The 26,421-nt window shown below is 46.4% G+C and overlaps 1 protein-coding gene across 3 annotated transcripts in view; it reads left to right on the top strand.

The window, feature by feature from the left end:
* LOC139803808 (voltage-dependent T-type calcium channel subunit alpha-1H-like) overlaps positions 1 to 26,421 on the top strand; it is a 114,289-nt gene that overhangs the window by 40,395 nt on the left and 47,473 nt on the right. For all 3 annotated transcript variants that reach the window (XM_071760353.1, XM_071760354.1, XM_071760355.1), the window contains exons 9-10: positions 24,845 to 24,996; positions 25,952 to 26,137. In XM_071760353.1, the coding sequence (XP_071616454.1) occupies positions 24,845 to 24,996; positions 25,952 to 26,137 (338 nt within the window). The remainder of the gene's footprint in view (positions 1 to 24,844; positions 24,997 to 25,951; positions 26,138 to 26,421) is intronic.

Genomic DNA, 26,421 nt, shown 5'->3' with positions numbered 1-26,421 from the left:
CAGGCAAATACAGCTTTGTCAGTCCTTAGATATTGCCATGGTGCGTGCTGGGGGAAAACCTTAGGCAGGATGCAGTGAGAAATCCCAGGGATCACATGGAGTCTGTCCACAATCACTTGTATAAAGGTAAATTTGATAATTGCTGCTAACAAAGGAAAACTGTGGCTTGCAGGTTTATATTGCATTCTACCTTGTAAAAGATTTGCTTTAAACTATCTCAAAGCCAATGGCAATAAAGATTCTGAAGCTTTTGGCTACAGAGCATCAGACTCCCTCCAGCTTTGCTTGCAGGCACTGCCCAGCATGGGCCCAATAAAAAGGGAGGAATTTTGAAGTGAAACCTGTGAAAGTTCTTCCACGTGCCTGGCTGCAAAGTGTCAGGGTACACAGCAGGCATAACAAGCCATGGAGCTGTCAGCCCAGCTTCAAAACACCTTGTCCAGGTATTCTTCTATCAACAGAGTGACCTCCAGGGCATCACCAGAGGCCGAGACATAATCTGAAAGCAATAGAAAATGGCTCTAGGCTCCCAGACTGTCTGGCATTCAAGTTGGGTTTTCGTAACCAAAGTGGGGTGATTTCAGAACCTAAAACCTCCTTGTGTGAGAATTGGCAGCAAGACTCAGGGTTAGAGGATTGGCTTTGTGTGGTGATAAGGAGGAGGTGCCTGTGTAAAGCTGTCATGAACCCACAGCTTGGTGTTGGGATGGAGGAGAGGTGAGAACTCATTTCAGGTATGCCTTGATTCTTGCCAGGAAAAACAGTTTAATCACAGCTTTCTGGTTACTGAATGATGCTGCACCTCTGCTCAGAGCAGGTATTACAAGGTGAGAAGGTCTGAGCCTTCCCTAGGCTGTTAACCAGGTGTGGGTGTTGCCGTTGCCTCTTCCATCCTCCCAAAGACAAACCTGGAGGCTGTTCCTCAGGTCATAAGGATTTAGGAGCTGCCTACGTGGGCAGCTACTCCATGGATCTCTTCTGCCTTCCTTACTGCCACTGTTCAGTGCCACCAGGGAGCAGGTTACAGGGCTTCCCACTGGGGAGAGGTCCTGTGCTCTGTGCCTGTTGACAGCAGCATGGGCAGAGGACTCCTGGGCCCCAAAGCTTGGCAAAACTTTACCTACCATGGAGAGGTTTTTTCTGGGTGGAACAGCTTAAGCAGGTTCCCTGGTCTTTGCTCTTGCCCCTTGGTTTCAGCCATGGACTGGTTTGTCAAGCTGGGCTGCAGCAGCCACAGGAAAGCCCTTCCCAAACCTCACTGTCTGTAAGGAAATGCCCAATCCTTTTTATTCAAAAAAAAGTATTAATGGCTGCTTGCTTTTCTTTTCTGGCTTGGCAGAACTCACAGTCATCAGTGGCTTTGGAAAAAGACGGGCACACCATATATATTGTTCTTTCTGAGTGCTCTTCAAAGCCAAGGCATCAATCCTGTGTATGTGTGGGAGGGGTGGAAGGTACTGAGCAACATATGGCGTGGAAGATAGAGCAGAACTGACTCGTCCTGGGTGAGTTATCTCCCCTTTCATCCCGGGACATAGCAGTGCTCTTCAGAGAAGTCTCACGGAGCCCTCTTGAGGCAATCGAGCATTATTGTCCATATTTTCTTGATGAGGAAATCAAGGTTGGAAGGTGCCAGGCTGGAGGCAAAACCCCTTGGGCTTTACTTCTGGTTCTTACCATAGCCACAGGGCAGGGGGACGTGGCTGTCACAGCAGCATTTTGGTGCAAATGATTCATGGTTTTGGCCAGACAGAAAGGTGAGCTGTGTCTGTACTGCTGCAGGCCCAGGTGCTGCTTCCACGTGAATGAGACCTGTCCATATCCACAGCTTCAAAATGTGTTTTGATGGGAATGTGAAGCTCTCAGCAATCATCTCACACAGTCGCTATGGCTGCTCTTGGCTGAGCCACAGCTGCCACCACACCATTCAGTGCACGTAGCCCATGTGATGCCCTTTTAGACAAGGACCCTGTGCTGTGGCTAAGGGCATGACCACTATAGGAGGTACTGACTCAGGGGGAAGGTGAGGAGATGCTGGAGCTGCTTTGCAAAGAGCTGTCCTTTAGCAGACCTGCTCTTCTCAGAGGCAGATTGAAGATTTTGTGGCAGCACAGCTGGTTTGTGGCAGGAGATCCAGGCAGCAGGAGGTAGCTGGTGGTGGGAAGGGAGGTTCTTTGGGACTTCAGTCATCAGCAGCAACTGGATGCTCCATCCATGGGGTTAGCAGCCAGCTCTGTCTCCAGCTGCCAGGTTGTATGTGGTTGGTGATTAAGAGGTTCCAGGATGCTGTCAGCAGCAGCACAAGTTGTATTTCAAAGGTTATTTGGCTGGTTTGGAGTCCCTTCCCTCCTTTCTCCTCCCCTTGGGCTTTATTTATTTATTTGTCTACCTCCAGCACAAATAAGGACTCCCTCAGATGAAGGAAGCCAAGTAAAAAGGAGGTGGCAATCCTTGCATGAATCTTCCAGGCAATTTCAATACATTGGTTGATTGGGTTACACATTCATTGCACCTGACAGTTCTCCAGAGTTTCTGAGAACGTTCCATGGCACTGCAGCAACCAAGCAGGATCAGGGCAGTCCAAGGCATGACATCTGCAGAGCCTTTGGGGCAGTGGGGAGAGATGCCTGGCACAGACAGGTCCTGTTCCAGGAGTGCCTCTCTGCCACCGGAAGCTGATACCTTTTCATCCCAGAGTCAACTCATGTCAGTGCTTCATTGACTGGTCTGAAGAAACAGTTGTTACTTCCTCAGTCTGCCTCAATTCCCAGCTCCTCAGCTGTCCAGGAGAAGGACAGAGTTCTGTTCATTGGTCCAAGAGAGATGTTGGTGTTATCCCTGCAGAAGAGCAAGCTCTGAGTTCATCCCTGAGGAGCTCTGGTTTAAGTTGTGAAGAGACACCCCCCACACTCTTTGCCTTCCAGAGAAATTTGCAGAAGTAGATGTTGATACTTGTAATGATTCCACATAAAAGTCTCAATTTACATCAAATGGCACTAGAAATGCTATTTTACATCACTTCTCAGAACAGAAGTACAAATTAGTATTTGTTCCAAGCTACTGCTGTTCAAAGAGCTTTTCATTGCTTCTCCGATCCCTCAGCCTTGCAATGTTAGTTCAGAACAGATGTCTTTAGGTTGGAGCTGACCTTGCACTCAGTGGTCCATTACTTATCAGTGTAAGAAAAGTATTGGTTTTGAGCAGCACATTTTATTATTTTGAAGTAAAAGTAATTCTGTGTGATTTAAGGTAGCAACTGACATTTTATTTTAGCATTTGTCAATTTTGGCTTGAAAAATTGGTTTGGCCTGGAAGGCTCAGCACTTAGTCAGAAAGCAGAGGAGAATCATTCAGCAGCGTTTGAAGCAAATTGCTTAAATTTCTTTTTGAGTTGTGAGTCAATAAAATATTACACTGATCTGAGATTCTCACTTTCAACTTGCAAAACTCATTCACTCTTCCAACTTCTTCCATGATCCAATTTTAAGAACTCACATATTGGCTGAACTTGAGGCAAACTGATTCCCCCAGCCCACGATGTAAAAACTAAGCCAAAAGGGTTTGAGCTTATTGCATAAATGATGTGAGACTCAGTCTGCCCTTAGCAGTCCTTTGGTTTAGGGTTTTAGGCTTTGTCATCTGCATACCAACCTGTCCCTCCCTCCCTGCTCCCTCTCTGGGGTCCCAGAAATAAGTGAGGGGTAGATGACTTTTCCCACGTGTTGGTTTGGTAGGGAAGCTGTGTTGGTTGAGAACACATGCTGGGTCTCCTGAGCAGAGAAAAATAAATTTGACTCATTCAGTTAACACCTGGTGATAATCTGAATTCTGTTCCTACCTCTTGTGAGGGAGGAGAGGGGACATCAGGGAAGAGAGGTGTTTCTTATCCTTTTTGTGTCCACCTTTTTACTGCTCTCCAGACCACCTTTCTCCAGGCCTTGGTTTCTTCAGACAGACACTCTGTCAGGAAATGAGCAACCTGCAACCATTTGGGGATCCCCTCTGTCCCGGTGAGAGTCAGCAGTGGCTCATATCAAGTGTCTCAGCAAGACAAGAGGGCAGGGTCTTAAGTTGTGCCAGGGGAGGTTTAGGTTGGACATTAGAAAGAATTTCTTTCTGGAGAGGGTGATCAGACACTGGAATGGGCTGCCCAGGGAAGGGGTGGATTCTCCATCCCTGGAGATATTTCAAAAGAGCCTGGATGTGGCACTCAGTGCCATGGGCTGGGAACCACGGGGGGAGTGGATCAAGGGTTGGACTTGATGATCTCTGAGGTCCCTTCCAACCCAGCCAATTCTAGGATTCTAGGATTCTATGATATGTGGAGCATTTACACCTGCAAGGTGTCATTCCCATGCTAGAGAGAATCAAGGGTCAGAGACAAGACAGCAGTGAGCTGATAACAAATGTTTGCAGTTTAAAGCCAGGTGTCCCAGCTCAGGATTAGGTGACTGACTGCTGGACCTTAGCAGCTTAATCATGTTCCTCCATGGGGAACCTACTGTGAGTGGTGTTCATGGAGCCTTCTCTCTCTCTCTCTCTCTCTCTCTCTCTCTCTCTCTCTCTCATTTACTCCTCTATAATTTAACTGACTACTTCTCTGTTTTCCTTCAGTTGGATTATATGTTCTTGGTATTTTTTTTTACTATATAAGGGAAAGCATACCAGAGATCCATCCATTCCTCTGCCTCCTACCAGAACATGAACAGCACCTCTCCAATGCAGAAACTGAGTGTAATAACTCATTTGAGTGCTGACATACTGAGCAGTCAGGGGAGAGTCAGGAGAACAACAGAGCCAGTCATGGTGAGGGGGGTTTGCAGTCTGATCTGGTTCCTACAGATGTGCTCATTAGTCTAGGGAATAATATTAGGGTATTCCCTGTGGAGCTGTAGGCACGTTTCACCACCAGCAGTGGTTCAGTTCCTTCCCCTCACTTACGCCATTAGTTGTTCTCTGTGGTGAGGGATTGGCCATATAAATCACATCTGCTCCCTGCCAAGGTGACAGACTTCTTCAGCAGGTGAGAGCACCAGCAACTCCCCAGCATAAGCTGTTGCATGGAGACTGGAGATCTGCAGGGTGCCACTCACAGACCCATGCCATGTGCTCATGGTGTGGGGGACCCTCCAGATGGATTTCTTCCCTCTGGGTCCATGCAGGAAGCCAGCAGAGAGAGTTGTGATGCCCTCCAAGGCTTCTGAGACTGAACCCATGAAACCCCTGTGCTTCATAAACATACATGATGGCAAGGGGTGGTTATATAGAGAATGCAGACAGATTGTTTGCATTTCAACTGGCAGGTAAAATAAACCAAGTGTAATACAGCCCCCAAGAATGAAAGCAGAGTGCACTTGCCAGCTGCATTTCATCACAAAAATGTGTGTAAATCACAGCTGTGGGTAGCCAGCTTTAAATGTGCTGCTGACAACAGCTCCAATGTGCTCCAAGGCAGGGAGGCTTGACACAGCTGGGCAGTGGGGTGTTTGCTTTCTGCAAAGGGAAGCTGCAAGGAGAAAGGGCCTGTAAAGAAGAAGGTGGCTTTCACAAACAAAGAGTCAGGTGCTGTGTTGAGCCTGTGCCTTCCTGCTGGCTGTCAGCTGAATGCTTTTCATCTGGGAGTGGGTTTGGGGAGGGGGAGGTTGGCTTTGATCAGGTAAGCAAGCCTCAGGGTGAGGCTCCAAAGCAGGCAGGCCTGGTAGTCCCTTGCCTTAGTGATGACAAGGTACAAGTTTGAGAAAGTGCTGGGGCATCTGGTTTGTGGCAGCTGTGATCAGCAGCTCCAGAGAGCTGATGGTGCCTGCAGGCAGCATGCAGACCCCCACTCAGGTCCCTCTTAGCAGCCCACATGGCTTTGGTAGTGCACATGGCAGCACTTTCCCATCCTTCCAGCTGCCTCCATGCAAGGCTGCAGGGTCAAGAGCAGGGTTAGCAGAGACCAGCAGAGGAGAAAATGCAAAAGACTGAGACAGCAAACCAACCCATGGGGGCAAGATATGTGCTTAGGTGTAGTCAGCAAGGCTTGGAGTGCAAGATGCCCTGGAGTGGCAGAAAGCAAGGAGTGGCTTGGATTTTCTCAGGAGCTCTGGAGAGAATTCAGCTGCTGGTCTACCATGCTAACCCATGTTACGCAAGGCTGTTTGTTTCCTTACACTTCCCTAGTCTCTCTCCATCAATCTTCTGTCTTCTTGGATATTTTGTTCTACCAGACAAGGACTGCATTTTGTTCTGTGTGCATCACCCTGCTGTGTGGGGCTCCAGCTCAGGGCCTGCTGGATGTTATTACAAGCAGTAATCACAGCAGGAGTGGGAACAAATGTTAGGAAGGTGTAGAAAAGGCAGCCATACCACACCTGAGAGCAGAGTGGGGTTGGTATTTGGCAGTACATACAAAATGATGGTAATTTAGTCTGAAAGCTCTGCTTGGAGATTGTGGTACTGCTAAGGTGTCCTGTACAGCACCCTTCTCTGGGTGCCTCAGAGCTGAGTGGCAGAGCTGGTTGTCCCCATATGCAGGCAGAGGACTAAAGATGCTCAGGGTAGCAATCTAGCTCCTTACACCAGAGGAGAAAAGCACTGTAAGGAAATAAACAGGTAAATTCACTGCTCCTGTCAACCTGAGTCTTGAGCTTTCCTCGGGTTTTAACCAGGGTTCTCCAGGTGGGACAGTGAAACTTTCCAGAATTATGAATGAAGCTTTAAATGTCTCCTGGAAACCTCCTTCTGGATCTTTTGTTACAAGATCAGGATGCTTTGCTATAAATGGTTTTGAGATGTTTTGGGGAGAAAGCTGCATCTGAAAGGAGTGAGACTTTCCCTTGAAAACCAGCAAGATTTGGCATGCCTGCATGCATTCTTTTCATGCTCTATTTTTGTTTGCCCTGTCTAGTTTACAGCCTCAAAGACAGCCTGACTCCCAATTTGGGAAAAACACTCTTGCACAGGCCTTGTGGCATCAGTGCTAGAGCAGGGAGTCTGCCACTGAAGAGAAGGAGGCAGAAAGACCACTTGGCTTCTTTCCCCCCATGCAGGCATTTCTCAGGAGTTTTTTTTCTGATGTCTGTACAAGTTAATCCCTCCTCTCTCCCTGTCCTCTCCTTGTCCCACTCAGACAAATCCAAACCTTTTTATTGTAGCATGCCTGGAGTAAGCAGCAGGAAGAAAAGTGTTTTATTTATTTTATATATTCCAAAGGGAATTGACTTTGCTGCAGACAGATTCTGTAGTTCTCAGATTCTTGGCATGACTATACATGGACTTGTCTGTGCTCTCAAGATAGTTTGAGGTGGTCTATGAAGCCAGAGTGTGCTGGTTGCTCACAGAAGCTCTACCTGGAGCTTGGGGGTGGGACCAGGGGAACAAAGCCCTGGTTCTGTGTCCCAGGTATTCCTTGCTCAGAGGTATCCAGACTCTTGGCAGAAGCTCCAACCTGCGCCAAGTCCAATCAGTAAAAGAAAATAAACCAAACTATAGGAGACAGGAGAGAGAATCAGAATTTTCCTTTTGTTCATGAAGGGTTCAGAGGAAAAACATCAACAACCACTGTCAGCATTGCTTGTCCCTGATCACTGCTGCCTGGGAGTGCAAACAATTTGAAGTCATTTGTGTAAATGAATTTCAGGCAGAGAGTCTGAATGCAGCCTGGGTTGCTGGGCAGTTCTCTCCTTCCAAATGAGCTGTGCTATGGGGGCCATACTGCAGGTCTCTCACTTGTGCTGAGGTCTCTTGAAGTTGCCAGAAGAGATCAGTGTCTTGGATGTCTTTAAAGCAAAACCACTAATCCAGTGTGGTGGGGTGCTGGTCCTGTGTGTCAGTGCAGGGGGATTAAATGCCAGAAATCCCAGTTTATGCTGAGGACTGTTAGGAGCTGTGAGTGCCTCTGAGAAGCCCTAGAGCCAGAGGTGAGTGGGGGGAAGGTTCCTTAGTTCCTCTCAGGACAGAGCCCACCAGAACATTTTTTCAGAGCTATCCAAAAGAACATTCCTATTCCTCTTCTTGTTGCCCGCTCTTCTTTCTCTTGTTGAATTCCCTCAATTTTGAGTCCTGCTGGGATCTCCTAAGGTTCAGGCTGGAATAATTTTATTTACATCCTTTCCTTCCCACTGCCAGAGTACCAGAATACATGGCTGTCCCCCAAAGCAGCAGGAATCACTTCCTTGCTGTAGTGTGGGGATTTGGAGGATGTGCTTCTGCTCCCTCGTCTAGAGACTGATTTTAACCTGTGAATGAGTGAGTGATGGACAGGCAGGCTGAGTCCAACAGACAGATACTGACCCTGCAGGAGTGGATGTTTCCAACCTGAGCTTTTGTGTTTCAGAAATGATTTAATGCTATTAATGTAATGCTCCCACTCGCCTTCTCCCTCCCTGCTAGTCGGTGGGTAATAGCAGAGGGTTTCATACATATTTGATTTTTAAACTCTAGCATGAAATCTGAACGCTGTATTTATGGCTGCAGTTGTCAGTCCTCTGAAAACATGCAGTGAAATGAAGGTTGATAAGTTGGGACTCTCAGGAAAAGATGTAAAACACCAGTGCAGAAGCCTTTCTGTCATCCCACTGGAGTGAGGAGCAGATATTTTGTGATATTTTCCAGTCCAGGTTTATTTATCATCATCTGAAGAAAATACTTTTCCGATTGTATATTCTTGTCTTAAAATTCTTGAAACCCCAAATCAAATTCTTTTCCCTTGTATAATATATACAGAAAGTACAGGATGCAGAGCCTGAGGGGATGGTTTAATAGTTTAAGAATGAAGTTGGCACCAGCCAGACTCGATGCAGCCACGTGTTCAAACCCCAGGGGTGACCACTCACCAGGAGGTAAACAGTGCTCCCTACCATTTATTGTGTGTTCACTGAAAAACAAATGGCACTATTACCCTGTCTGGAGGAAGAAATATTCTGCCTCTCTCCCAAAAAACAAGGGCACACCATCCTGTGCCACCCTCCTGCCACATTTGCACTGTTTCTCTGTCTGCTTCCTCGCTCCTGGGCTTGCACCAGCTGAGGGTTGAATTGATTTTAATGAAGATTTGATTAAACAAGACAAAGTAGCTCTTTGCCTTTCTTAAAGGAGCATTTTGGTCTGAAAAGTACCAAATGCACTTGAGAATAATGTACTTGGTGTAGAAGGTCTTTTTAGAGCCTTGGGGCTTGTGGCTGTGTCTCTCTGGGGTCACTGTACTCAGGGTGTTCGTGTCAATGCAAGTTGTGATATTTCAACCCTGCCTATGGGCCTTTTCCTGACTGGGAAAAGCAGAGTGGAGCCAAACTGGGACCCAAGCATGGATGTTGAGGGAGTTGGGAACCAGTGCAGGGCTCTGATCCAGCGGGACCAGTGGATGGGATGGGAAAGCTCTGTCCAGTGATATGAACGGAGAAGCCATCAAGTTTGATGGGGCTGGGGTGTGGGAGAGTTCAGACATATTTCTAGTAATCACATCCTTCCTGTTGTGTGTTGTTTTGATTTTTAAGTCTCGAAAATAGACTGTGTAGGAAGTTGCAAGATTTTGGACTCTTCTGCCCAGTTTTGCAGATGAAGGAGATAGAGCTGCTCGGAGGGGCAGCCAAATGCTGCTCCAGCACTCTGCCATGAAGCCTCTTAACACATGAGGATCCCTTCTGCCTTGCAAATGCTCTCATCCCTCCCTCTCCCCATCGTGTTCCCACCACGAGGAAATGGGGCAGGTTCTCCTCTCTGGTGTTAATGCCCCATTGCCTGCAGTTAATTAAACTCCGTGATACTCGATGCAGCATCTCGTTTGGGTTGGTGCCTCTCAGCCCAAGTGGTAACTTACCCCCATTATCTGCTGCTCTGAGGGAGCAGTTGCTTTCTGAGTCTAATTTGTTTCTCACATTCCTCTAGCCCAGCATTTGCTGCTCTCCCAAGTTTTTGTCGTGTCGAATTGGGCACCCAGAAGGTGCTGTGCCATTTTATTTATTTTTTTTTAGTATCTCCATAGAAACCACTTTGGAGTTGCAGAGTGCAGGGTTTGTGCAAATTTGAAAAGCCACTGATGTAATGGTGGGGTTCAATCAGATTTCAGACTGCCAGTTGCTTGGAAGAAGTGTGTGTGTTTCAAGAAGAAAGTTGGGAAGAAAGGCAGCAGAGGCAGAGATGCAACAACTTTCTGCTATGTGAGCCCAGAATAAAGCTTTTATGACAGCACAAAGTTTATCTGAAGGTTGTTTGGAGAGAGACAGCCCCTTATTTTACTCTGCCCCAGAAATGTAGATAAATTTCTTGCCTGGGAGAATACCTGCTTATGTGTAAATCTGCTTATTTATATGTAAGCTCACTTCTTCACCTTGTTAACACAACTGCCTCTCAGTTTGACCTCTCTTAAAAGGTTTAAATGCATATAGATTAATGTGCTTTTGATGTCTGGGCTAATGAAGTCCTGTACCTCCTCTGCTTGCTTTTCTGTTTTATAGATGGAGACTCAGCACTGCTCTGAGGAGTAGCCAGGGTTGGTTTGCATCTGACTGATAAAGAAGCAAATTCTGGGTTGGGTAGCAGAGAGGGAGACATGAGCAGAGGATGCTTCTTTGTAGGAGTAATTTGTGCTTCTCTGTCTTTAGTGCAACCACCTAAGGCAACTTTCAGATGGGAATGAACTCAGAAATAATAAAAAAACACCTCATTAGACAGCAAAGGAGGAAACACCTTGCTGTGCTCAGGTGTCCAAAGGTCACAGTGGTTTAGCAGCACCAGTCCAGGTCCATGGTCACCAAGGCAATAGCTCATTGCCATGGCAACACTCACCACCTTCTCAAGCAAGAGCATTTGAGCAAGTCCCGATGTTTAGCAAATAATTGCTTGAGATCCACTGTGTATCCCACCCCACAACACATCTGGGGACTGAGAAATAAAACAATTTGACAGCTTTCACTGTGATTGATCCATTTTGGAAACCCACGAGGAGGGTTTCCATCAGGACAGAAACACTGTCAGCTCAGTTCCTTTCTCAGGGGGCTCAGAGTTTGCACATGAGTGGTTTAGCTTTGTTAGTTTATTAAAGCCATGACACTGGAGATTGTATCTGAGTTCTTTTTCACTCCCACTCCCTGCAAATAAAACCTTGTGTTGTCTGTTTCACCGGAGAGCTGAGATCACTCTTCAGAGGAGCTGGATCTGTTTGGCTTTTTCTTTGGCTTTTTCTTCAGCAGGGGGTGGTTGGCCCTGCTCCTAGGCTGGGGAGCTGGGTCAAAGCCCTGGTACAGCTGTGAGGTTTGGTTAGAGCAGAGGGCTGGAGCAGCCCTTGCAGTGTCCCTGTCCTCATGGCATCACTTCTGCTCATCAGAGCCACAGCACAAGTGTGGAAAGCTGCCAGGAGGAAAACTTGAATGTGTTGTGAAGGGAGGTTGCAAATTAAATCCTGATGTTGTTTTTTGGTTTGTTTGAGCTGTTCCTGTCTGACAGATTTTCCTCAGGGTGTGGGCAGGGTGTTGGCAGAGCCAGGGGATGCTCGTTGGGTGCTGCCCTGACAACAGGAAGAAATTCTTCGCTGTGAGGGTGCTGAGCCCCTGGCCCAGGCTGCCCAGAGAAGCTGTGGCTGCCCCATCCCTGGCAGTGTTGCTCCAGGTTGGATGGGGCTTGGAGCAGCCTGGGCTGGTGGGAGGTGTCCCTGCCCATGGCAGGGGGATGGAACTGGATGAGCTTTAAGGTCCCTTCAAACCCAAACCAGTCTGGGATGTAAAGCATGAGGCCAGACACAGCCTGGTGTCACACAGGAGGAGGAAGGGAAAGGGCTCCCTGGCCCTTCACCCCAGCCTGGCATCTTCCACAGAGGAATTGCTGCAGAATGCTGAGCCAGGAGGATTGCACCTTTGCTTTTCCCTGCCTTGCAGTCCCCTTGAAATGACAGCAGCACAGAATTGCATCACTTTGGCAATCAGGGTGACAGTGCTGATGGATTGAGAGGTGTCATTATTGTCACCATTAGCAGCTGTCATTAGTGCTGGCACAACAGTTCCCTTTGCCCAACACACCCAGGCTGAACTAACAACCTCCAAAAACCAATACATCCACTCCACCAGCTTGGGAAGAGAGTCTCTACTCTGAGGTGTTCAGCAGTCCTACATCTGCAGCCTCGTAGTAGTAGTGCATTACAATAATTTTAATTAGTACTACTGTTATGAGGGCTAACATAATGGAATTTCATTATCTTAGCAGTCATTTTAGTTCATTATATAAAATCAGTATGACTAAACTTTTTTTTTTCTGAATCATTCTCTTCTCATAACAATAGAAACATACTGCACATCCAGGGCATGCTTGGGGGTGAGGTATGCTTCATGCAAAAGGAATGAGAAAAATGCAATGGAAAGTCACCTCCTCATTTTAAAGTTCTGATTTCCAGCTTGTTGTCTTCTTCCCCCACCAGGAGAAATAAATATTACAAGAGAAACAGATTACAAAGCCAGCACAGGTCTTTTCTGTGAGTTTTGTTCCTTTGACATCTCTGAGTATTGGTGGTGGTTTAATATAATTTCATTTCACTGGGGGGGTTTTGTGGAGAAGGTAAAAATGTGGAAGAACCGGGCCATCTCCACTCTCCACTGAAATTGAGGAATTCTGCCAGGTGACAATCCAGTAGCTATCTGTAAGATACAAAAGGCTGAGGTGTGGAGGAACAGGAGTTGCTGAGCTCTCCTGCTGGTTTGTGCTCACATCCAATAACTCCAAGCTTTCTCTTCCTGCAATATCCAAGTGATGCAACTCTGCTGAAGGGCAGCTCAGTTTTGTAGTTCCCTGCTGACCTCTTTTGTCCTTTCTTGCTGTATAAAACCAAAATGCTGTTGTCTCAGGGAGCCAGAGGGATGACCAGGGGTGTAGTAGTTATTTTAAAATTTCTGCTTTGGAATTCCTGGTTTCATAGAATCATAGAATCCTAGAATGGGCTGGGTTGGAAGGGACCTCAGAGCTCATCAAGTCCAACCCTTGATCCACTCCCCCCGTGGTTCCCAGCCCATGGCACTGAGTGCCACATCCAGGCTCTTTTGAAATATCTCCAGGGATGGAGAATCCACCCCTTCCCTGGGCAGCCCATTCCAATGTCTGATCACCCTCTCCAGAAAGAAATTCTTTCTAATGTCCAACCTAAACCTCCCCTGGCACAACTCGAGACCTCTTGTGCCCTCTTGTCTTGCTGAGAGTTGCCTGGAAAAAGAGCCCAACCCCCCCCTGGCTCCAACCTCCTTTCAGGGAGTTGTAGAGAGTGATGAGGTCTCCCCTGAGCCTCCTCTTCTCCAGCCTCAACACCCCCAGCTCCCTCAGCCTCTCCTCATAGGATCTGTGCTCCAGTCCCTTCAGCAGCCCAGTTGCCTCCTTTGGACCTGCTCCAGCACCTCAATCTCCTTCCTGAGCTGAGGGGCCCAGAACTGGACACAAGACTCACCAGGCTGAGCACAGGGGCTTTTGTGCACACACAAAAGCTAAAATGGGGCAGGGAGCTGAGGAGCAGCTCATTCTCTTGTCTCCAGTAGAAATATCCATGTGGTATTGCTCACCACTCTCCATCTGCTCTGCTGCAAAGATGCAGATGAAGGATCAGGACCCAGAAGGTTTCCTTGCCAGTTGCAAATGGCAACAAATACAGCCATTGGTTTTGAAGCTTTTCCCCTTTGCTTTTTCTTTTTGATCATTGTGGATGGTTTTAATGGCCACTTTAGTCTGATGCTCATGACTAAGAAGAACATATCAATAATTTATTTGTGAGAACAAGGTGGAGGTTCTAAAGTTCCCATCTGCTTTTGCTGCAGGTGGGAGCACTCTGGGCTGTTCACAGCTTTGTGTTCTCAGGGACAAAAAAAAAAAAAAAGCTTATAACAATTGCTTGGGTTGCTTTAGGTTTGCTAGAAGGTAGGAAAAGTGTATTTCCCCAGAATTTATCCTCCTGGCACCTAGGCTGTCTTTGATGCAGAGCAGAGGAGGGTTGCTGTCTGTGTTACAGATGTGGATTTGCAGATAATCATTTCCATGCTGATGAAGCTTTTGAATCTTAAACTCATCACAAGTGTTTCTGGAAGCTGCAGAGCAACTGCTGAACACAGAGTCTGTATCAAATGTGGTCCTGTCTTGGAGGACAAAAGGGTTGGAGGTTCCCCCAGCTGTGTTGTTCCCACAAGATATCCCTGAGCTTCAACATCTTATGAAAAAAAAAAGTATAAGATGCAGCTACCCACTCTTGCAGTGGCTTGGGTCCTCAGAACCCAAGGGCTCTTTTCTCCAGTGTCACAAAAATCACAGTAGGTAAAGTAGGTAAAGCTTCAGTCACCTCATCAATCCTCTTACTTTAAGGCAGGATCAACTCTTTCTGGTTTAGGGTCATAAGTGGTTTCATATCTTTGAAGACAACCCAAGAATGTGAACAGCCTTGGTTAGTGAAAGTCTGCACAACCCAAAAAGAGGCCCATAAAGAATTGCCTGTATCCAAATGTCTGATCCATGTTTAGGACCGCAGGAGGGACTAAACATTAGTCTGGGAGTTAGGAAAAGAGCTTGGGAGTCCTGATATTTGGCATCTCATTGTAGACACAATTTTTCTTTGGTGACCCAAGAATGGAGGCTCAAATGGGCAACATGTGGCTGTTTTGTAAGATAAACTACCCAATTGCCTCCTGATAGCCACCCAATATTTTTATTTTCTTCTGCCCCAAGATCTTTGAATCTCAGAAAATTTCTCTTCATCTTCTTCCATCTTCCTCTTCTTCCATCTTTCCTCCTTCCACTTAGCACTCAGAGGTCGATCACAGCAGATTGCTGAAATTTTTCTGAAGAATCATCCTCTCCTTGAACTCATTTCCCCATCAGGTCTCTTCAGCTTCCTCTCCCTGGAATTAAAAGATGACTAAGTCGAGGTCTCTGTCAGATGTAGCTTAAACATCCTCCTCATGTCCTTCTTCCCCTCTGCCATGGTTTCTTGACGTGCCTCATCTGATCCCAGCACACAAATCACAGATGTGCATTTTTCAAAGGGCCTCTCCGTAAAGATCTGTTAGCAAGGGATGAGTAATGGGTTGACAAAATAGATTTAAGTGGTCCCTTCTGAATCACCTTGGCAGCAATAGAGTGTCCATTTTTCAATTGAATATTTCCAGTGCCATTAGCTTGGGTGAAGTAAACAACCTCTATTGAGTTTGACTGCTAATGACAGCCCAAAGGCCTTTGATCTCTCTGTTATCAGAGAGCAAGCCTGTTGCTTGGATGTGAGTGAAGATCATTGCTAAGGTTGTCTCCTTCTGTGCAGTCAAAGAGTTTGGAAATGGTTCTTTATTCTCTGTTGTAGGCAGCCTGTAACCTCTGACTGTAACAGACAGGCAGTTGTAGTTTGGCTGAAATAGTTTAGCAAAGAAAATCAACATTTAACCTTGATTTCTTGTGCAGGCTCCCTGAGGCAGGGCCTCTGTGTTCATTTTTGTCTGGAAGGGGCAGTAGGGTATTTCATGTGTTTTTGGGGCCTATCCTTTCATAGCATGTCTCACAGTATTGGAGGCTTTTCCTTAAATCCTCCAACTTTTCTAATCTCGTGACTCAGTTTACATCTAAAAGGATTTACAGGCTTTTCTTGATAGTTAATGGTAGGGGATACAATACATTTTCAGCCTAAATATTAAAAAAAAAAAAAACAAAACAACAAATCAGCTTGAATGATGCTGTATCTTTTTTTAATGGCTGCTTTGCGATTAGCCAGCAAAGCTGAATTCAGGCATTAGGCTGAGGATTTTGACCACTTGTTGTTGACTTCAGCACAGATAGTGGTCAAGAAAAAAAAAAAAGGTTTGCAATGGGCAAGAATTTTGTGAATATAATTCCTTGTGTGAGTTTAATTTTTTTAGGGCAAGGGAGAAGCCAAATAATTGGATGAGTGCCAGCAAAGGCCTTGCTGAGCCACTGTCATCAGCTCTGGCATATTTCTGATTTTCTTCTTTTTCAATGAAACTAATCAATATATTAGTACTGGCAGAGGTGAACAGCTCACAGGGTCCACACTGGAGCATCTCTCCCAGATGGGTGATTGCAGTGCTCTTGGTGTATGGCTGGAGGCATTTCTCCTTGGTTGTTATCTGGGGAGTTGCCTTCTCCCTCCTTTGACTTCTTGTTTAATAACTAAAGCTGAGCACTTCTGGTTGTGTTTGGGCGGGGGGTGATTTTACAAGGGTTCGAGCTTGGTTTTTGTTTTTTTTTTTTAATGTCAAGGTTTGGTTTTTGAGCCACCTGTCAGACCAAGTGATCCTCCATCAAGATATAATCCAGATGATTGCCCTACTTTTCAAGAGTATTTTGGTTTATATGCTACTGCTGCCAGTGTCTCAGCCTGCCCAGGTCATCTCCTCCTCCTGAGGGGGGGGGAAGCCAGCAATTGATGTAACCCAGCTTGGCATTTATGCCACTTGAAATGAAATTGCATTTTGCTGAATGAAACCGAGAAATGGGAAAGTAATGCTGCAAATGTGCTGTGCCATGTGAGATCTTCTGCCTGGGAAGCTCCCTAAGAAAGCTCCAGCAGAGCTGATTATCCCAGAGAATAAGCTCTCTGATCCTGTAGCTCTTATTGCAAGAGGCAAAAGTGTGGCAGAAGGTCTCTTCTCTAGAAAACACCCCCAGCCAGGAGTGAACACCAAATGAACCTGAAGGATTCACACAGAAATCCCAGAGTACTTGCTGTATGGACATTGCTGGACAACATTAACCCTAATAGCTTTTTTTTTAATGCTGGAACACATCAAACTTGTGTGCAGCTTGCTCCATTCCTCCTCTGATTCCTCCAGAAAGGAGCAGCACATTTTGCATTTGGTTGGCCATATGCAGTTGTGCAAGGAATTATTAGCAGTGACTTTCATGCCACAGAGCAGGGAGGTAAAAGCAATTCCACAGCACATTAGGAGATCAAGGAGGTCAATTGAAAGGAGGAAAAGTTACCATGGGCTGTCTGCAATTAAACTTTTATCACTCTGCATGAAGGATCCCATTTAGAGGAAGGCATAAAACCTCAGAGTGGAGGTGACTGAGAGAATAAATTCTCCATTTTTAATTCTGAAGCCAGGGAGTGAACATTCATCAGTAGGCATGAGGAGGAGATCCCGTGCTCCTTCTGCTCCCAATCTACTTTTAAACAGAGCCCATCTGGAGATCTCTTGGCAAAATTTGGGTTTTTTTTTCCTCAGAAAGCACAAACTCATCAAAGTCACAGCTTTTAGTGGAGACATTGACAGCTCAACCCTTCCCAAGAAGGGCTTTTGATTTTGAGAGGTTGTGGTTTCTGGCTGTAAATCCAGGGCAGGAGGCACTTCAGAATAGCAAACATCTTGGTAACCTGGGCAGTCTTCTGGGGGCTGGGGCATCCTGGACCAAGTCCCTGGTCCCTTTCCACAGCCAGAGAGCATGAAAAACTTTGAACTGTACTCATGTGCATGGGAAAGGACCATCCAAGCCATTCTTCCTAGTGAAAAAAGTTGTATGATATGATGGCCAGGCAGTTTCTGATGTTTGAACTATAGTCTAGATTGACTAAACTGGTTTGAAGTTGATTTTAAGACACTAAATGGCCAATAAAATACATCAAAATGGCTTACAAAGGACATATTTTCAAATGCAGAAGTTGAAAATGCCCACTTACATTATTTTGGTAACTTAAACTGCTTGAGATTGGTTGGTTGGTTGGTTGTTTACTTACCTTGCAAATATCAGAATTCCTCACTTTGGCCTTAGACAAGCAAAAAAAGGGGAGAAAAATAAAGGTCCAAATGTTGCCTTGACATTTGCTAGCAGTGTTCTGGGATGTCACCTGCATTCCTTGACAGCTCTCAGCTTTGGCTGTGAGCTTCTGGCTCTTTAACCCCCCCCCAACGAGGACCTTTTCCCAAACTGCTTTAGAAACACTGGAGTGAAATAGCTGTAAATACAACCAGGCAGAGAGCTTGCAGACTGCAGGGCAACCTCAGCTCTTCTGCAGATAATTGCTGCAGTATTGAGTCCCTGCTTGTGAGCATCTTCCTTCCTTCACCTGTTTCAGGGCCAGGGGTGGTTGTGTTGATGATTGTAGTTATGCCACAGCTCTGCTTGCTGGCACTTGAGATATGTCCCAAGTCCCAGCCCAACCAGGGTTGCCTTTTGGCAGAGCCTGCAGATGCTCCTGAAACACCTGGGCTTTAACATTCTTATTCTTACTCAGATTTAAAAATCCCTGTCTGCTTGGAGTGCCTTGAGCTGCTCTTTTGCTGGGGTTTCAGGTGCCCTCTGTTATTTTTTGGTAAAGCCACCAGTGCTCAGCCCCTGCACAGCCTGGCCAAAAGGATGAGGAGGAACACACAGCCCCCTCTAACTGCATCATTTCTGCATCCCACTGGAAATCTGCAGTGATATTTGGGGCTGTTCTTGGGGCAGGGAGTGTTTCGGGGAGGCAGAAGAGAGTTCCTCCTCCAGGCTGGTGAATTCCTGCTGAGGGATGGAACCAACCTTTATTTGCCAGCACATCTTGCATCCAGCCCGATGCTAAACAGCTGATGGCATTGATTTGGACAGGAGGAATAATTAATAAGCTCATGGGTGCTCAAGGTGACAGATTTTCCCCTGCACTCCATTAAGCATTTAAGAAACTTCAGGGTTCAGGGTGGCCAAGTGATGCTCAATGCTGAGTACAGTGAGAGCCTGCCTGTAATATTAGTATTAGACACACATTCCATACATGTTCTGCTTTTTTACAAAAAAGTTAGAAGAATATTTTGTAATTTTGAGCTCTCTGTAGCAATTTCATTGATTTGCTCCCCTCCTGGGGTGCTAGTGCTTCAAACTCATCTAAGCTATTTTCCACAATTTTTGAACAATATTTCTTATTTAAAAAAAAAACAAAACAGTCTAATCCTTCCCAAACCATTGCTCTAATTTGTCCCAGAAAACTGGCTTTCATCTCCTGATTGCTTTCACAGTGGCACCTAAACCCTACAGCTGTAACCTGGAGCCCAGTAATCCATCAGTTAAACATTTCAGGTGTGTAGGAGGCTGCATGGCTCAGTCAGGAAAACAAGCAGGCTTTCATCTTCCTCTGCAGAGGAAAAGCTCAGGTACAGCTCCATCCTCTGCCATCAACGTGCAGGGGAGATGCAAAGGGTTTCCTTGCAGACCTTGTGGGGGGGATGGACCCTGGAGGGTGGCTGCTTGTAGTGTCTTGGCTCACAGTGAGCACAGAGGATGCTCAGTGATGGAAAGGTGAGGTGTGAGGCTCCTGAGAGGCACCATCTCCCCATCCACTGTGAGAGGAAGAAAGCTGTTGTGCCTTTGCATGTTTTTTTTCTGGGATTGTTGCCTTTTTGCAGCTGGTGACACCAGGGCTGAGGCTGTGGGAGTCCTGAGGTCAATTATCTGTGTATCTGCAGCATGCAGAAGCACTGCTTAGAAAAAAGCCTGGGAAAGCAGAAATTGTGGAGTTCAAATCCTCAGCGTGTGAAATGGATCTTTAATTCCCCATAATTTGATTTCCTTTCCTTAGGGTGAACCTTTGCATTCCATTCCCATAGATCAAGCAGAGCCAAAACTGCCACCACTGTCTCTGGAAGGCAGGAGCTTGTGTTGGGAAGGAGAAGCAGAATGTGCTGGGTGGGTTATCCAGTGTTGCACTAATTGCTGTGCTTTGCATTTATTTATCAAAAGGAGTTGGGTGTGTTGGGTTTTCCTTCCACTGGGTGCCCTTTCCCCTGCTCCCTGCCTCTCCCACTCTCTCCATTGGGTTTTAATTCTGTGAAATGAGGATGAGGCCAAAGACTGCAAGACAGGGGAAATCTGTGGCAGTGGAATAGCTGGTGATTGGAATATGACAGCCACTCAAAAATGGGGTAAAGAGAGAAAAATACAGAGTGTCCAGAAGCAAAAGACACATTGAGAATTCACCACATCTCTCCTTCCAGGTCCTTAAACAAGTGCTTAAAATCCTATTGACAGCTTTAGGCCCAGGACTAGAGAAAAAAAAACAAAACAACACAACACTAGTGAAAAGGATGTTTGTGAGACTAAATGTTCTGGATTTGTTTACCACTCCTCTGCATCCCTTCCAGCCTCAGCTCTCCCTGTTCAGGAGGAGCTGAATGGCTGCTTTGGGCCTGGGGGAGGAATTCTGAAGCAAAGCACATATTTTGCTCTTGAAACTTCCTTCCCTCTTTGTTCAGCAGGAGGGACCAGGTGTCTAGGAGCCCTTTTTCTCCACTGTGGTGCAGGTAGGATTATATCTACTGGTATTGGAGCAAAAAAGTGCCCCAGCCATGGGACATGGTGCCATCCTGCCTGTGATTGAGCCTAAGCTGTGTAAAATAAGTGATTGTGGGTGCAGCAAGCAAGAGAGAGGGTAGAAGATGGGTGAGAGGAATAAAGAGAGACACAAAGAGAGAGAGAGTGCCTTAAGTCCCACTCCTTTTCTTCATCCTCTCTGCTTGTAGGAGCCATCAATAATTTGGCCATTATGGGTTTCTCTTATATTGAATTTCTCCCCCTTCCAGGAAGACTCTGGACTTGGGCTGCATCTTGCTAAAACCAGAAGTATCAGATTCTCAGCAGGAGATTGGTCTTCCGAGGGTTTCAGACTCAAACTATTTAGAAAAGGATTTTTTGGTCTGTTTATCTGAACTCTGAATGAACTGCTGAAACATTTGAGGTTTGTCCCTAATAAAACCAGGGGTTTGAATCACTGAAATATTCCACAGCATAAATATCCCATTCAGACTGAGCAGAGGTGGTTGTGCTTTTCTGGGATGTGTTTTGCCTGGAGTCCAGGCTGTTACTTTAAACTCATATTCAAGGATGCTGAAATGTTACAAATTGATCCCATACAGTTCCTACCCTTGTCTTAAATGGTGGGAAACTTATTCTTGCAGCCAAAGTGTAAGGATTCATTTAAACCTGAAATCTATCAAATTTGTCCTCAGATCTGAGCTTTTTTTGATCTTTGCCTGGGACCTGCCAGTGGGACTTGTGGGTTAAACCACTTTCTGTCCTTGGTTTTGCTGACTGTCTGCAGCATGACAGCTCCCATTCCAGCCTCTGGACCCTCCTGCTCTCCTGAGCACTTCCCACCACCCCCATTGCCTCCACTGTGGGGATTCCTGAGCATTTTGTGGCCTCCTGCAATGCCACCTGCTTGCCATTTGCCACACTTCATTTGTCCTGTCCTGTCTCTGAAAACCTGAATGGATGTAAAGCTCAAGTATAGCAACAGCAAAAGATTTGGAGAGACCCAAAGTTGGTGAGGGGTTAAACTCTCTTACTGGTGTTTGAAAAAGGAAGTTTTCACTGATGCAGTTTGGAGCCCCAGCCTCCCCATCTTGTCTCCCCAGTCAGAGTTGTCAAACTTTACAAAGTATTTGGCAAAAAGGAAAAAAAAAAATATGCACCTTTAGAATGACTCCCTTGGATGCCAAGCTTTTTGTTTGTTAACCATTTCTTGCCAGACAGGAAGTTGCATTTCATGACACAACCACATCTCAAGCAAAAAGTCTGCAGTTTCCTCTTGTGAGAAGGTCAAAAGAAGACATTGCAGCAATTTTAAAGCTGTGTTGCAACTGTTTTCTTCCAGCCACAAAGTTTGACAAAAATCATCCTTGCCGTGAGCCGTTTTGTTTTCAACAAAATTAACATTTTGTTTTTCCCAAAGGAAAAGGCTCCTTGAAAAATTCTTGCTCTGGGGTTGGCTTAAATTTGACCAAACCAGCAGTGTCTCCTAGTGGCTGACTCCAGGGGAGTGGCCAAATCCATCTTGGCTTTCAAATGTCTCTTCCTTAAAGATCTTTGCTCATCAGGGAGTGAGAGGAAGGGGAAATAATTTGTGCTTTAAGCAACAAAGCTTAAATTCTTAAGCCATAAGAATATCCATGGCAGGCTGTTTTCTAGGCTTCAGTTGGCGTTGAAAGAAGGTAATTACATTTGAAAGGTGGATCACTGGCTGCTTGGCTCATCTGCTCTTAACACTCAATAACACAAAAGCTCCCACCAGCAGCTTCCCCAGCATTCAGGGTTCTGCCCAGAAGGTCCCATGTCACTGCAGAACTGCAGAGACTCCAAACATCTCGTGTTACAGCAGCTCTTGTCATTGAATGAATTCTGCCTCACACCAGATATGATCACAGTGGGGTAAAGATCTCCCATCTGATGTACCCTTGGCTTTGCAGTGCCTGTCAGCCTTGCCAAGGCATCCCCCATCATCTTGATCTGCAGCTCCTCCTCAACGCTATTGATGAGCTCATCTGGGCCACCTCCATGTCCTCTCCTTTCTCCCTTCCTTGTCCCCTCACTCCCCTCCCCTGAGAGATGGGGCTGCAGCTTTTCTCCTCCACTCTCTGAACTCAGACATGAAGCAAAAGTCATGGAGCTGGAGCAGTGAGGACACAGTTGTCAAAGGGTAATCAATTCAAGCAACGATGCTGGCCCATGGCTGCAGTGCCATGTGTTCAACAGGCCACAGAAAAATGCTGGGGTTAGAAAATATAGGAGTAGAAAATATGAGATTTTAAAATATAGGATTTTTTTTCTTGGCTTAGAAAATGCAGGATTTTAGAGGATGACAACCTGCAATTTCTTTTTATTTGCCTGAGGGTGTTTTTAAGCTTGTCCACCTTAAGCTTTTCAGGTTGGACACTGGCTTTTTTGGTAATGAATCCTGAGATTTTCTTGTCATAGTTGTGTAACTCCAGGATTAGGGATTTAAAAATGCTCCCCAGCTATCACAGTTTTCATTATAAAATTGGGACTCACAGCAACCATTTGGCAGCAGCAAGGTGAACTTGGCGAACTCGGAGCTCAGTTTGACTTTGACTGCAAGGTCCTGGAGGTCACAGTGGGAAGGTTCTGTGTTCCCCAGCAGAAAGTGCCACAGCAACAACCCTGTCCCTTCAAAGCTGCAGCTTCTTTGCTGATGATTTGCATTAATTTCTCAGCCTCACCATTCTAATGAACTATCCTGTCCTGAAGAGCCCTCAGTCTGCTGCCTGGAGGGACAGAAGAATTTAGCAAGTTATCTTGCTTCTTGTCAAGAACACCCTTGCATAACCCCAGCCAAGAGGAGACCAAACGTGCCACCCACGGGCTGCTCCTCACCCAGATCTGGAGGACCCTCTGAGCACAGTGTCACCTCTGGGGTTTCCAGCAGGACAGGCACCTGGGAGCACACGGGGCTGTTTCAGGCTCAGTCTCTGCTGGGGAGCTGGTTGGATGCCATCCTAGAGCAGCCCTTTTCTTCAGCTGTGCTTTCATGGCAAGGAGGAGACCTCTGTCCAGGTTGTTTTGGCATCACTGGGGTGGGGAGTGGCATGGGCAGGCACTGGTTGGTGCCAAGAATGGACTCAGCAGAGAACAGCCTGGTGGTCCTGCTGGGCACTGAGCAGCCACCTGGGCCACCTCTTGCTAGAGCTGCAAAATTACACAGTCCTCCTTCCCCTCTGTCCCTGAGTAATTAGCATCTGTGGATTACAGTCATGAGGATTGGAGCTCTTAGTGCTCTTCCTCCTGGATAAATGGTGGAGCAAAAGACAGTCTGTGGCATGAAGTAATTGAGCTTATGAATGATGGTTCATTAGCAGCCCCCAGACTGTCACTGCTTCTGTGTGTGGGCTCTCCCTGCATCTCCAGTTAACTCTTTCACCCTCTCCTTCAACTGCCCAGGGTTGAGTTTGGAGAGGGGGGAGCTGAAGGTGGCTGTGGCACAGGATTCCAATGGTCTTGGAGTCTCAAATACTGCAACAAAATCCCCAAGAAACTGCCAACTTTATGTAGTGTCTAATGATGGATGGGGAATGAAGGAAGCTGTTATCAGTCAGGAGATGAGTCAGATATGAAAATAATACCTTTTTCTAGACAATGTTATTACACTGAGGAAAGGAAAAAGGCTCATTTGCTTTTGTGAAGGAAAATGCCTTGAGCATTAGAAATTGCAGAGCCTGGTGCTGCTTGGGGGATGTGCAGTCAATGAGCAAACCCCATCCCTGCCTTTGGCATCTGTCCCATGTTTTGGAGCCTGGGTGCTGGGCAAGAGGTTGCTGTGCTTCCCAGGAACATCTGAGGCTGGATGTGAAAAGCCAGATTGTGGCCCAAGGTAATTTGGTGCTGGTGAAGAGAGGAGGGGAAGGGAAAAAATTGGTTCTTGGTTTTAAGCTGAGTGAAGAATGAGACACTCAGAGAAACCCACACTGATCCTGGAGGGAGTCCTGACATTCAGCACTGTGCTGCTGTCATTTTAACAAATTCTGCTGAATGTTACTAACTAGGATTTCATAAGGAAAAATCACCATGGCTTTTCTGGGGGACAGTTTCTCAAGGGAGATGATAACTGTTGACCTACTGACTTTCAGTAGTATTTGTGCTCCTAATTCTCCTGAGATGTCTGTGAGAAAAGTGCTTTGTTTTAATGTGAGTAGGGCTATGCTGTGTTGGCAGTGGTCCTGCTTTGGATTTGGCAGAATTTATAAAGCTCTGCTGGGGTTTCTGCAATAAAAACAGCCTGCCTGAGGTAAGTCCCAATAGAAGCCCTACCCACCATGGTAGCCATTCACCTGTGTAATTCTGTATCCTGCAACACTGAGCCAGCCCTCTCTGCAGTTTGGATTTGGCAGACTTGCCTACTAAGCACTGGTTTTCTGCAACTGCTCCAAAAATGGGCTGGGATTCTGTTTCCAGTAAGACTCACCAGGGCTGTCCATGAGGCTTGCCTGCTCTTCCCTTCCCTTCAGACACTGATCAGCCTCTGTGGAGCACGGGGAAGTGTAACTTTTGTACAACATTTGCACAAATCCCAGAGCAGGGGAAACACCCCACACCTCAGCCCTTTCCTCTGTGCTGACCTTGTTGTTTTTCTGCCCTGTAGCCGGATGAGTTGACCAACGCCCTGGAGATCAGTAACATCGTCTTCACAAGCATGTTTGCCCTGGAGATGCTCCTGAAACTCCTTGCTTTTGGCCTCTTTGGCTACATCAAGAACCCATACAACATCTTTGATGGGATCATAGTTGTCATCAGGTCACTGCCTGTTCTTTCTCTTCTGTAGTTTTTCTGCTGAGGGCTCTGACCCCTTGGGGAGTGCGATTGGTGTGTGCTGATCCAGGGCTTGCTGCCCATGATGGGCTATAATTCTGTTGGCCTTTTAGATTCCTGTCATTAGAAGTGCCATCCAAAATAAATGGACCTGGCAAATGGAAAACAAAGTCTATTTATGCCACTGTGGTCAGCTTTCCACTGAAGTGCTGGTCCTAGACAGGAGTACTGTGAGTGTCCATATCCCAGCAGTGCACTCTTCTTCTCCTGAAAATAAATATAAATATGCCCAAAAAAAGGACAAGCAGGAGGTCAGTGAGGACACTGTTCTGTCCTCTGCCAGGGGACACTGTCCCAGCCTAAACTGGGGATGTCACAGCATGTGTGTGAGAAGCTTGTGCAGCACTCTCTGTGCTGGGATGCTTTGTAGCACTGCTCTTTACCTCTCAATCAGTAATTTGGGGCAGAGAAGTCAAGGCAGACATAAAAGTTATAAACCAGGATAGTGCTTCAGTTGGCCCATCCCTTTGATGCAGAGAAGTGAGGAGCACCAGAGCCCAGAACAAACCCAATCTGCAGCCTGATCAGAGCAACCCATCCCAACAGATGTGAATCCAAATGTCCATTGTGTTTGTACAAAACTACAATCCACATTTTGTGGCTGGGCTTGTGATGGATTCTACTCATGCAGACTAGCAGGGGACGTGCTGTGTTGTCAAGAAAAAAACCAAGGAAAATAAAGAATCAGGAAACCAGCTCATGGGTTGTTCTTGTGTCTGCACAGCTGGGAAGCGAAGGGGTTTTGCAGACGCAAAAAAGCAGCAGGCACACAAACCCCTTTAGGGCTTAAATGGTGGGATGTCCTCTAAGAAACCAGCCTGCTCAGGGCTTTCTCAGTGCACTACTGCTCTTTATAGTTCATCTTCTTGTGTTCCTGCAGTGTCTGGGAGATCATTGGCCAGTCAGATGGAGGCCTCTCTGTGCTACGAACCTTTCGGCTGCTCCGAGTGCTGAAATTGGTGCGTTTCATGCCCGCCCTCCGTCGCCAGCTGGTGGTCCTGATGAAGACCATGGACAATGTAGCCACCTTCTGCATGTTGCTCATGCTCTTCATCTTTATCTTCAGGTACCAGAGATTGCAGCTGTTCTTTGATTCGTGGTTCAGCTTGCTTAAGTAGTATGCAGATTGGAGTAACAATAGGCTGCAGTTGCCAGGCTGCCTGCATGGTAGAAGTGCTCTCAACAGACTGACAAGCAGACACTCAGCAGACTATTTACATCTTTTCTGTCTAGTTTTTCATGCAGTGCTGTAAATCTGTAGATGAATGAAGCATACAAACAGGCAACAGTTGCTCTGGAAGGCTCATTTAGCTGTGTCTCAGGAAGCTGTGGGTAACTGGACTCCACCGG

This window comes from Heliangelus exortis, chromosome 17 (assembly GCF_036169615.1).
Source record: "Heliangelus exortis chromosome 17, bHelExo1.hap1, whole genome shotgun sequence".
In the NCBI taxonomy this organism is placed as follows: Eukaryota; Metazoa; Chordata; class Aves; order Apodiformes; family Trochilidae; genus Heliangelus; species Heliangelus exortis.
This window is presented reverse-complemented; position numbering and strand designations above follow the sequence as displayed.